Source organism: Lactuca virosa, chromosome 4 (genome assembly GCF_052849685.1).
Source record: "Lactuca virosa cultivar CGN04683 chromosome 4, Lactuca_virosa_CGN04683_v6, whole genome shotgun sequence".
Lineage (NCBI taxonomy): Eukaryota > Viridiplantae > Streptophyta > Magnoliopsida > Asterales > Asteraceae > Lactuca > Lactuca virosa.
In genome coordinates this window covers 78,309,955-78,322,311 of record NC_136429.1, presented here as the reverse complement: position 1 = coordinate 78,322,311, position 12,357 = coordinate 78,309,955, and the positions used below count along the sequence as shown (strand labels likewise).

Here is a 12,357-nt window from a genome sequence, read left to right as displayed (position 1 = left end):
TTTTCCTTGTATTCCCCCCCCCCCTCCTAAAGCATGAAAAACTCGAAAATATGGGGTATGAACTCACCTTGAGTGTGTTTGTGGTTGGTTAAAGAGATGAAGATGAAGATCCTCAAGCTTAGAACACTTGAAGGTGGTTGAAGAACACTTGAAGATGGTATTATCCTATGGGTTTCAACACATGTTAATGTGTGTAAAAGTCACAAAACTAGTATGAATGTGTAAAAAACACTAGATTAACAAGAAATGCCTAGTGGGTGGGGGGGGGGGGTGGGAACCCTCGACCGCAAGTTAAAGAGGGGGGAGAGGGGGTGGGGTGGGGTGGGGTGATGGTTGCTTGGTTGTATGGTGGGTAATATGTTTTGTGGGAAGTTGTATGGTGGGTAATATGACTCATGTTGGGGCTTTCCATGCACCCAAAGTCAATCCTTCTAAACTTTATAAAAACTAAGAGATTTTATAAAAAAAAAGATGGGTGTTTTATAAAAAGATGGTAAAACTAATGTCTAATTACCTAATTTGAATTATAAAAATTCAAATCATTATAAAGGAAGTATTATCAATAAAGATAATAGCACAATGTGTTGAAAATATTATTTATACCAAAATAATATATGTTGAAATTATCGAATTTAACGTTGCTAATCCAAAAGTAGGATTGTTTTTATTCAATAATTGGAGAAAAGAGAGGTATTTCGTATTAATACTTGTAGGTTGTACATTAGGAAACATCAAGATTTACCTAAAGTTCTAATACAAGTCGAGTTGATTTTCGTTGACTTGTTGACTTTTGTTGACTTGTTGACTTTTGTTGGATCGAAAATTGATAGTTGTCATATTTTTGGTCTTTCTGGAAATTAGTTGGAATATATGTTGAAAATTGTGTTTTAGCATGAAATTTTAATCATTTGCAAATGTATTTGTTACTGACTATACACAAATATGTTTTTTTTTTGTTTTTTTTGTTTTTTTTTTGTTTTTTTTATAATGAAAGTCCATGTTATTTTGTGCAATTGTTTAAAAGTTAGTTATTAAAGTAAAAAAATGGTCCCTGTTTTAAAATGCCAATATTATGTTATAATATACAAAAAAATTGAAGTACTAGGTAATTCTTACATTTAGCACTACCCTTTTTGAATCTGTATTTGTATATTTGTCAATTAGTAAGGGTATGTTCATGGCATAATAAGGTAATTTCTTCATGTATTAAGGGGATGAAAATAGTTGTAAGTGATGCATAGTTTGAATGTGTTTTCTTCATGTACTAAGCTATATTACTTTGGGCTTGTTTTTAAAAGTTTACCGAAATGGTCCTTGCTTTTTCAAAATTAATAGAAATTGTCTGTATTCAGAAATTAAAAGTAAATAACTATGTACTTTAACATATCATCATTATTAAGTGAATTTAGAATAAAATTAATTGTAAGATGCTATATTTGACAAAGGTAATAGATAATGAAGTTGTATAAAAAAGTATAAATTACATAAATGGTCCATGTTTTAATATTAGAGAAATGTAAATAAATGAATGGACCCTGTTTTACTAACTTTACGAAAAAGGTCCCCGTTTTTTTAAAAATAATTGTTTATCTATGAAAGCAGGATGTTATATGAGACATACAATTGAAAGAACATTGCTATTTAGAGGTATATGAACACAAAAAAGTAACAGAAATAGTTAAATAACATTGTATTATCATATTCAATCTTTTGATAACATTAACTTCAGTTATAGTCCAACCAATCAAATTGACGATTATACCCCACCCCTATTTTGTTCATGACTTTTATGTATTTATAGGCTCAATTTCAAAGTATAATGCTATTTTATGCATTTACCTCATAAATAAGCCACAAAGCACAACATTTGTTATAGACTGATCAAATAAATTACCATTACACCCCTGTTTTATACAACTGATATAAAATGCTATAAATAGGCACATATATACATTGTTTGGTGGAAACAATGATGATATAATATGGTATTTATCATACATGCATAGATGCCATAATATGGTATTTGTCACTTAAATACACACACACACACTATATTTATCTATAAACCTTGTCCCATTTTCTGCTAATCCATAACAAAGAACAATATCAATTAATAAAACATAAATAAAAAAAGCATGTTGATTCTATTGGTCTTGTTGAAAAGCTCATGAACTTATGAAAGGGGGAAATGAGAAAATTGAAAAGCACAAGTATGATTACCTATTGTAAGTGAGTAAAACAAACATGCCGACACTTTAGGCAGCCCCTGTTTGGTCTTCAAAATCAAAAGGAAAAAAACAACCACCACACTGTAGAGTCACAGTTCTTATATAAAGATTAGATTTTTGAAGTTTACACAATTTCAAAATACCCAAACAAAAACCTATAATGGATATCGTTAGAATTCCCTTCAAAAATAAAAGATTCACTTCAACCTAAATTAACATATAGAACAAAAATGAAAAAAAAATCAAATGCAAGTTTAACAAAATGATTATGATTGTGTCACAAAATCATTCCAAATAAAAGAATGAATATTGTTACAGGAAGCACCAAGTAATCAAACTTAAGACAACAAATATGCCAACAAATTTAAGAAATCATTAAATATGCTCTGATGGGCACTTTGTAGATAGAGGTTTCTTCACAAAAAATTGAACATAGGGTGTCAAAAACTCAATGTTTCCAAAAAGTGAGTATGGATAAAGAAAATACCGAAAAACGTCATAAAACTATACGTACGAACTTCATAAAGAAAGGAATAGAAGAACAAATTACACAAAAAAGTTAACACCTTGAGATTTTTGAACTTGATTCATAATAAAAAGAAGTAGAAACGAAGAAGAAGGATTCATGAACCTGATTCAACTTTAGGTGGTTCGGGTTTCTCATGGTGAGAGAGAAAGCGATAGCTTTGGGAGCGCAAGACAACTTCTTTGTATTTGAAATTTTGAATGATGATGGTTGATCCCTACCATGGTAGATTTTAGCAGGAAGGAAGGGGAGTGGCGGCGGCAGTAAACGAACCTGGTGGCAGAAAAGTAACCGGATTTGAGGGTAATGCGAGATCTAGGTTGATTCGAGGTTAGACCGGTGGTAGATTGCGGTGAAAATGGTTAGTTCGGTGGTGGCCAAGGAAGACGACGTTGAAGGATGCTAGACTAACTGAGGTTTACGGATGATGGAATGCGATATTGATAGTGTGCCTTTTAAACTTCGATTTAGCCGAAATAACAGGGTTTTCATAAGAAAATTCAGTTTTGAAGAAGGCTAATAAGGAGAGATAGCAAGCGAGATTTTAGGATTCAACATAGTTTCTAATTTTAAGTGCCGATTTTCAGGGACGAAGTTGTTTAAAGAATAGGCGGGAATAATTTTCTGAGAAAATGGAAGAAAATGTATGTGTGTGTGTATATATATATATATATATATATATATATATATATATATATATATATATTAAATAACAAAAAACTTCATAAATGTTCCTTGTGATAGTAAAATGTGGAAAATGTCATTTCAAACAAAAGTTGACAAAGTGAGCAATAAGGACGTTTTTGTTAAAAGTTTTGAAACCACAGGGACCATCTATGAAGTTTTTTAAACTTAAAGACTAAACTTCAGATTTCGAGATACCAGAAGGATCATTTATGAAATTTTTTCAAAACAATATTATTCCATTCAACTTATTATATTCCGACCCCACCCGATTCTGGTTGCGCACGAACAAAAAAAAAACAACAGTGCCAACGAACACAGAGAAAGAGAGAAATTTTCACAGAGATCGAGCAAAGAGGAGGGGGCGATATGGCAGTTATGGATAAACTAAAGATGTTCGTTGCTCAAGAGCCAATTGTTGCTGCTTCATGTCTCCTCGGTGGCGTTGGTACCTTTCCTCTTCTTTTTCTTGAACCCTAATTTATGTACCTTTTCTCGATCAAATTCAGTTTGGATGTAATTCCAACGATATATAATATATTGCAATGCACGATTCATCTGTTTCACCATCCTGTTTCTATGATCTGATATCTGATATCGATTTGGTAACCTTGCATTGTGCAAAAAAACGGAAAGCATATACTTTTGTTGATTCGTATCACCTCTGCCCTGAAAGATAGATTTCACATTTGATTTTGGAAATTAGAATTGATACCTATATTCTTAGGTTTTTAGTTTCAAAATGTGTTACCTTTTTAGATTACATGGAAAGTGGAAACCACACCATAAGTGAAACCTTTGTGAATTGTGAACTTTCAGGTCTATTCCTTCCAGCAGTGGTGAAGCCTATGCTAGATTCATTTGAATCTTCCAAGCAAGTTCGTCAACCTGCTTTAAACGATGTGAGTACTAAACATTGGTTTTATAATGACATTCATTTTTAACTTTTGATTTTAAATGATAGGTGTAAAATCCTTGCAGGTGGTTGCAGGTATAACTGGTAAAAAGAAGTGATGATTTAAGAGTAGAATTCAACACAAAAGCATGATTATTCAAGGTAGATATTATTAGTTTTTATTGTTCTTGCAATTTGTTATGCATCTCACTATATGTTAATAAAATCTCAATTCTTTGGGTCAATGTAAGTTAAGGTATTTGCTTACACTTGAATTTGAACATGTTCTGGTTTGGCTAAACCAGTTTTCTCAAGTATAAATGTTTTTAAACAATATGAAATAAGGATAAATGCAAGATATAGCAATGTACTTTCATTTATTTGTTTATTATAGCATCTTACATATATTTTATTTTATCACAACAATTTACTTTTATTTTTTTCTTATTAAGACATTGTACTTTGATAAAAGTCACCCAATTATAGCATTGTACTTGCAATTTTTCATTATTAAGAAATTGTACTTCAAAATACCTGGCTCTATTATAGCAGTGAAAATATCATTGTATTTGGATGCCATTGCTATAATTAGGTCGATTTTTCAAGTACAATAGTGAAATAGGAAATGATGAAGATAGGATTTTATAATAAACAAATAAATAAAAAATACATTGCTGTTTCTTGCATTTAACACTATCAATTAGATGTAAGATGACTAAAAATGAGCAAAATGTGTATGTATTTAAATTTTAAATATACACCATTTACTTGACAGTTGACTAAATCTTGCACAAAATACTAATTAATTCCCACGATTGGAAATGAAACCTAACTATGAGACTAAATGAGTCAAACTTATGCAAGAGTAATGTTATAAAATGTCACATTCCCAAAGATTTTCTTTTCAAATAAAAAAATAAAAAATGATTTTATTAAAAAACTGTTATGTGGGAGGAACAGTAGAAGCTTTATTGAGCATCATTCTTGCACTTGCCCTAAAAGGGCAAGACGAGCTCACAAATCCATTTACTAGATGTAGATATGTCTTTAAATCATGACACGTGGCAACATCAATACTGTTCAACTTTAATGATGCTCTACTGCTCAATCGTAGCTCATGTCCAATGTTAGCATAAACCCACCGTTTATCGTTAACACATTTCTGTATCCAACTAGGCAAATGTTCCACACGAGGTTTTTGTTTTTTCGCCACGTCATCATGGTCTTCCACGAAAAAACCCGGTACTCTCGTAATAAGGTCATCCGAATTCACAATCCGTAGAATCTTTGTCCCTTGTAGTTCTAGATTATGCCGGAAGCTCCGGTTCCCAACCCGGGGCCCACCAAACGATATAACCGAGAGATGTAACGCGTGTTTTATCGTATTTTTAATATCGTAAGCTGCTAAAATAGCTAAAGAAGCACCTAAAGAATGTCCTGTGATGGTGACACTTAACGGCTCGTCACCGTACGTATCAACTATTCTTAAAATTTCGTCTGTTACTGATTGTTGTAAACTTTGGCATACCGACGTGCTCGACGTGTATAAACTTAAAACCCCGCTTTCCACCATCGGAGTGTCGTGTTGTCCGTTCGACAACCTGTTGCCGAACGGACAACGAGTCAGAGTGGCTCGCAGATTCTCGAGCCACTCTAGACAGGTCCCGGTTCCACGCAATGAGATCACTATGTCTCGTCTACCGAGTCTAGTGATCTCATTCTGGTCCTCGCAGACTGCGACATAACCGATCCAACTAGACCGCTCGCCGATCCCTCCTACCCAAGTTGGCATTGGAATTGATGACGTGGCGTATAAGTTTTTCGTCACACGGTATCCACTTTCTTCAACTTTTGAGTCGGTGACGTGGCGTGTAGAGTAACTTGGTGAAGGAGGGATGGAATCGAAACATTTGTATGCTGCCTCAATAAAACTCCCGTACCGTATAATCTCGTCACGTAAACCGTCATCGAGTGGGTCCAATAATCCCTCCCAGTTTTTCGACCCGTGATACTCTTTCCATCTCTTACCGAGTCGACTCAGTGGTGGTTGCGTCTGACGACCTTCCGAGTCAATAACCCATTTACTTGGAGCTCGAGTGACGCGTGTTGGTTGAGCTGTCTTCATGGACAGTGTAGACCGCCTTTGACATAGTGGCTTGGGTGGTGGCTTAGCCGTGGGTGCGAATGGTTGAACCGATTGGATACTAAGTGTCATGGTGAAGGTTTTAGAAAACCAAAGTTAGATTTGAATGTGGTTTTTAAGATAAAGTGTTGGGCATGCATATATATAGTGTTGAAGTGTGTGTGTGTTACTAAAAAAAGTACCAATGTTGCCTTGCTATTCCAAGAAGCTGTATAATGAAGTTGGGTGTTTCTCCATTTTTAGTAACAAGATTTAAGTCCAAGTGTAATTGTACTTTTTAAACGTGATAAACTTTATACAATAATTATACATGACATGCATGTAAATTGTTGACGCATATTTTATATAGTCATATACGTCTTTAAACTATTAACTTTTGTATTTGACTTATCATCAAGAAGCAACTATTACTCTTGTGAAAGGAACAAAAAAAGAAAAAAAAAAAAAAACCGCCCTATAGCCTATAGGTGACAAGAAAAGAATTTTCTACGGACAACGGCTGTATCGTTCAAAGTTCAAACCTTACGTTCTAAGAGATTATAGTGCTTTTTTAACAAAAAGTAAAAATAAAAAATTCATGTACTATATTCTCGAAGGTCACGTATGTTGTACTTAAAAATGTGTTCTATATCATGAAACATTTATGAAAATATGTTGTTCTTGAATGCCATTAAGATTTATTGTAATTACAAGACAAGTGACTTCATTTACATTATTTACATACTGTTTACTAAAAGTTTTCATCATATAAGATTTTTTTTTTTTTTTTTTTTTGAAACGGTGATTTTATAAAGAAGAGCCTATCGTTTCTCGCTGTTTCTCGCTTTCCAGACATTCCAAAGGGCACCATAAATAATCACAATAAGGAGTTTCCTTATCTTTGGGCAGCGGCCCCAATTTGCAACAAAATCGATAACCTTTGTCATCCATAGTCAGACCATTAAAACCCAATCGTGCCCCTACCCCCACCACCTCAATTTTTACAATTCTTAGTCGGTAACATTGGGAATGTAGAATTTTCGGTTAATTATCTTGGGAATGCATGCATTTAAGGCATCTTTAAATCCCTTTACCAAATAAGAAGACGTAAACTATGGGATCTACGATCTAAATAATATAAAATAAAGGGAAATTGAATAATTTGACTAAAAGTGAAAGGGGTTTATATATATATATATATATATATATATATATATATATATATATATATATATATATATATATTTTGGGCGCCCTTATGATGATGTTTTGCCAATAGAATATAAACTGTTGCGCCTTGTGGATGAGCAACTTGGTATTATTGATATGATTGCCTTAGAATTGATTCATGATTTTCAACGTACGAAAGAGCGAATGGTAAAACTGTAAATCAATTACCGTTTTCCGCAACCAAGGAGCATAGAAAAGTAGCATTGTATAATATGCAAATGCTCCTCATTACAATGTCTGAAGATAAACAACATTTATCCTGGAAAGTTACTCTATATTTAGATGATGTAATGTATTTTTATACTTAAATATGTAAAATAAATGGTATGCTTTTCTTAAAGGGCAATATTTTTCATTCGCATTAGGTAAACCAGCCTTACAATATTTAAATTGGTTTCCATTTGGAAATTGTAAGGGATATTGTAACATCTGTTTTCTAGAATGGATCAGATGAGGGATTAGAGGGGTCAAAGGTAAGATTTTTAGGAAAATCTAGTGCCAAGACATGGTAAATGGAGCATCACAACGTGGCATGTCTAATGTAGGAATGTGCGTTTGGATGGTCACCACGACGTGGCAAGAGGAAGGCCACGTTGTGGCAGCTGATGCAACCCAAGCCCTTGATTTTTAGGGGTTTCTCCATATTTAAGCACCTAATCTCAAGGATTAGGGCATCATCTTCAGCCTCCAACCCCTCATTAACGAAACCCTAGCATCCATGAAGATTATAAATCTTGTTCTCTTGATTTGAAGCTTATTCCTTGGATTTTTAGTGAAGCTTGAGAAGAAGGAATTTCACAAGGAAGCAAGGAAGCAAGGAACTGGTTTGGATCCATCATTTTCTTTGGTTTTCTAAGCTACATGGGGTATAAAGTTCTCACATTGACACCTCTTCTTCTAGATTCAAGTTTGATGTCATTTTTGGGTGGTTTGGATGATTCTTTGTCCCATACACAAGTTTTGGCCCTATTAAGGTCTTAATGGACTTATGGTTATAGATCTAGCCTTAGAATGGAGTCCTTGTAACATCCGTCTCTCGAGGTATTATTTAATTTAAGTAATTAATATTTGTTAATTGGACTAATAATGAGACAAGTGGATTTTTGGAATGGACCTTAAGCAAGTGGGCCGAGAATTTGGGCCGTCCATAAGACGTACGCTGGGCGTAGCCTTGGTGTACGTGGGGCGTAGAGGCGCATTGGATGCGGGCGACGCGCACACGTACGCGCAACGTACATGAGCAGATGCCAAAACCCTAATTTTAGGGTTTAAGACATATAAATACCCCATTATAGCCACCCCCTGGCCTCCTTACCAGTCCCTTACCCTCAGAAAACCCTAATACGCCCTCATACTCCATTGTTGTGTGTGTTTGACCTTTTGAGCTCATTTTTGGTGAAGAAAAGCTTGGAAGAAGAGAATAGGAGTTGAAGAAGAAGAACTTGAGTATCTTGAGCTCAAGGATCTAGGACTATTTCATCTTTTGGCACTCAAAGGAGGTATAAAGCTTCCAACTTTCCTCTTAGACGCTTAGATCTAGGATTATGGAGCTTTGGACCTTTTTAGGCCCAAAGGATGGATCTTTATCATGCAACTTCGTTTTTTAGCATAGGGTTGCCACCCTTGGAGCTCAAAGCATTCCTTTAGCAGTAAAGTTTCAACCTTTAAGGCCTTTATGTAACCATGCATGAGATCTAGCCATTTCTATGGAGTTAGTTGCTATTATTCAATGTTTGGGCTCATTTGGTGGGTTGCAAACCACCAAGTGATCGACTATGGATCAAGACATTGAAGAGGACTTGGATCTGTAATTATAGCCTTTGTATTAGAGTATTAAACACTTAATGGGAAAAGTGACTTAACAGGGAAGTACGCTGGGCGTACATGCAGGTACGCGCAACGTACACGCCATTTAGCCAGTACGCTTAGCGTAAAGAGGAGTACGCCCCGCGTACTCAACATATATGGGCTTGGCGTGTTTTGGGCCTCGGTTTGGCCCATACTTTGGATTTTGGGCCTTAGAGGGCTGGGTCTGGACTATTGGGCCACGTGGCCCACTGTGGAGTATAGTTCTGGGCCTGGGAATTTGGAATTAGAAGTATTGGGCCTTTTGGGCCATATTGGGCCATTCGAGATTATTCATTTTGGGCTAAGGACTTATTGGACGTGTGAAAAGGCCCATTTGAAGTGTTGGTCCCAATTTAGAAAATCGGGCCATTAGTGGGCCTTAGGGAGCCTTTGATGGGCCATGTGTGCACTGGGTTTAATAAGTTAGAATTGGGCCTTAGGAATGGTTCAAGTTAGGCCAAGGGGGTAAAATGGTCATTTTACCCTAAGTAGTGTTCTAGATTCTGATTGAGTATTATTATGATTATGATAGCTGGGAGTCATCGGAGCAGCTGTTAGAGGTTACTTCCCGTGAGATTCGACACTCAGCTTTACGAGGTGAGTTACCTTCCAGTAGAAGTGGGTCTACGGCCACAATGTCGGCCCACTAGTAGGAGTTGTTTGATTAGATGATTGTCTTTGTGATAATTATCTAGGTTTGCTACTACTTGATATGTTTTATGTGTTAGCATGATATGATGATATGTGATAGTAGCAGTAGGGGCAATAGTCCCCGTGACACGGTCGTAAGGACCTGAGGGTAGGTCGGGCACCCCAGAATTGCCTGAAAGGGTAGGTCAAGCACCCCAGAACTGCTTGACATGGGTAGGTCGGGCACCCCGGAAATGCCTGGCAGGGTAGCTAGTGTTGCGTTTTAGTATACTACAACATCCTATGGTGCACATACAACCCTAAATACCTTGGATCTATGTTTTCTCTATTATACATGCAAATGGTTTCCAAGGCATTAAACCTATCACTAGCATGCATTTGACATAAACCATATAATATACTAGTTAGGGAAACATACCTTTTATGTGGCTTGAAGTCTTGATGTATTTGGCCTTAAGAGCTTAGCACCAATAGTATGAAATGCCTCAAATGGAATCACAACACACCTAGGACAAAGGTGGCTCTTGAGAGAGAATTCCATGCACCAAAACACCTCCATATTTCTCTAAGAAAAGAAGTGGTGATTTTGGCTATGGAGTAACCTATTTATATGTAGGATTCCAAGGGTCATGGGTATAACCCATAATCCATACCCATGGGTTTTATGATCCATGGTTTATGTGGCCCAACTCTTTATGTATCCATACATAAACTTGGTCCAACATGGATCATAAGCCCAACACATATAAATATAACTAATTATCATAATTAGTCCCCATAGATTTAATTAGTCTCTTTTGATCACCAAATTAATTCCAAATTAATTCTTGATCGATACTAATTAAAACATATGATTTCATATTAATATATTATAACTTATAATATAATAATAAACCATAAATAACCTTCTCTCAAAAGTCCATCCTAACAAATTGTCCTGATGATATGCAACCCAAATGGACCATGCTACTCTCGGGTCAAGTACATACCAATAATAGTTATGGGCTTAGACATCTAATCCAACAGTCTCCCACTTGGATAAGTCTAAAACTATTATTGCAAGTACGACTTCATAACCCGACTAGCAATTGTAGCTCTTAAAGCCGATGTCGAACTCTGAACAAATCAATGACGCGTCCATTAGATAAGGGATCATATATTCCTCCATTCTAGATATCATATGGACTGAGACATGGATTATAATCATTCTCTCTGTCCATTTGTTGTTTCCCGATTTTCGATTTATGATGACTGACTGATTGAACAAATCAAATCAGTCCTGGATTGGCCAAGCACTCACATGTATCATCGCTAAATCATCGAGGGGCCCACAGATATCGCTTTTATCCCGAAGGTAAAAGGAATGGATAAACTTCGACTCATATGGCTTGTTCTACTACTTGTTGAATCATACACAAAGGCACGTTTTATAACATCGAGTTACCAAATGCGTTGTCGTGCAATCAATGTATAACCAACTCATAGTAACAACTCATATCTCTAGGTTTGAAGAATATAAGATATTATCGTCTCATGATCACTCGTGATAAAATCCATGAAGTGATTCAAATGAGCGCGGGTTGTATCCAATACTCAGAACTTATGAGCACTCATGAGTGTTGTAGCACCACTTTGTCCACCAACTTGGACCTCTACAAACCAACCCATGACAGTCTTGATTCATATCTACTTCCAACATATGACCGACTGTGGATGGTTTGAATAACTTAATCATTCAGGAAGAGCGACTTAGTTATTCTGGAAGTCAAAACATGGAAAGTGAAACATAAGAATAAATGAATCAAATATGGTATCAAACCCTATGAATATAAATAAACACTTTTATTTATCACCATACTGATTACTCATTATTCATTGTTTCGCTTTTTATCAACTTTATACTTGAAATAAAAACACTAGTTGTCCCATGCTCCAAGCATGTACACTATGTTTTTCTTAAACAATAGCTTTGCCATACACCAAGTATGCACTCTATGTTTGTCTATGATCCTTACTTTGTGAAATAAACCAATTGAACATAATTTCAATGATTCTAATTTCACACTCCCAAATCCTTATCGAAAAATGTGAGAATTTCAAATTCCTATCATTTATCGAAATCTGTTTAGATTTTAAACTTATATGCACTGACCATCCTGTAATGAATATGTAC

The 12,357-nt window shown here is 35.5% G+C and overlaps 1 protein-coding gene and 1 pseudogene across 1 annotated transcript; one reads left to right on the top strand and one right to left on the bottom strand.

Annotated features, from left to right (window-relative positions):
- Nucleotides 1-3,715: 3,715 nt before the first annotated feature.
- On the top strand, nt 3,716-4,695 carry LOC145109829 (fiber). The gene is made up of 3 exons (XM_079046972.1): nt 3,716-3,886; nt 4,258-4,340; nt 4,420-4,695. The coding sequence occupies exons 1-3, from the start codon at nt 3,808-3,810 to the stop codon at nt 4,450-4,452; spliced, it is 195 nt and encodes a 64-aa protein (XP_078903098.1). The 5' UTR covers nt 3,716-3,807; the 3' UTR covers nt 4,453-4,695.
- A 581-nt stretch (nt 4,696-5,276) lies between these two features.
- On the bottom strand, nt 5,277-6,494 carry LOC145104661 (phospholipase A(1) DAD1, chloroplastic pseudogene; annotated as a pseudogene).
- Between the last annotated feature and the right edge of the window lie 5,863 nt (nt 6,495-12,357).

Excerpts from the sequence above, each read along its gene's own strand:
- LOC145109829 (XM_079046972.1), top strand. The coding sequence starts at position 3,808 with ATGGCAGTTATGGATAAACTAAAGATGTTCGTTGCTCAAGAGCCAATT. Across the intron at positions 3,887-4,257 it reads ATGTCTCCTCGGTGGCGTTG|GTCTATTCCTTCCAGCAGTG; the intron begins GTACCTTTCCTC and ends GTGAACTTTCAG. Across the intron at positions 4,341-4,419 it reads GTCAACCTGCTTTAAACGAT|GTGGTTGCAGGTATAACTGG; the intron begins GTGAGTACTAAA and ends AAATCCTTGCAG.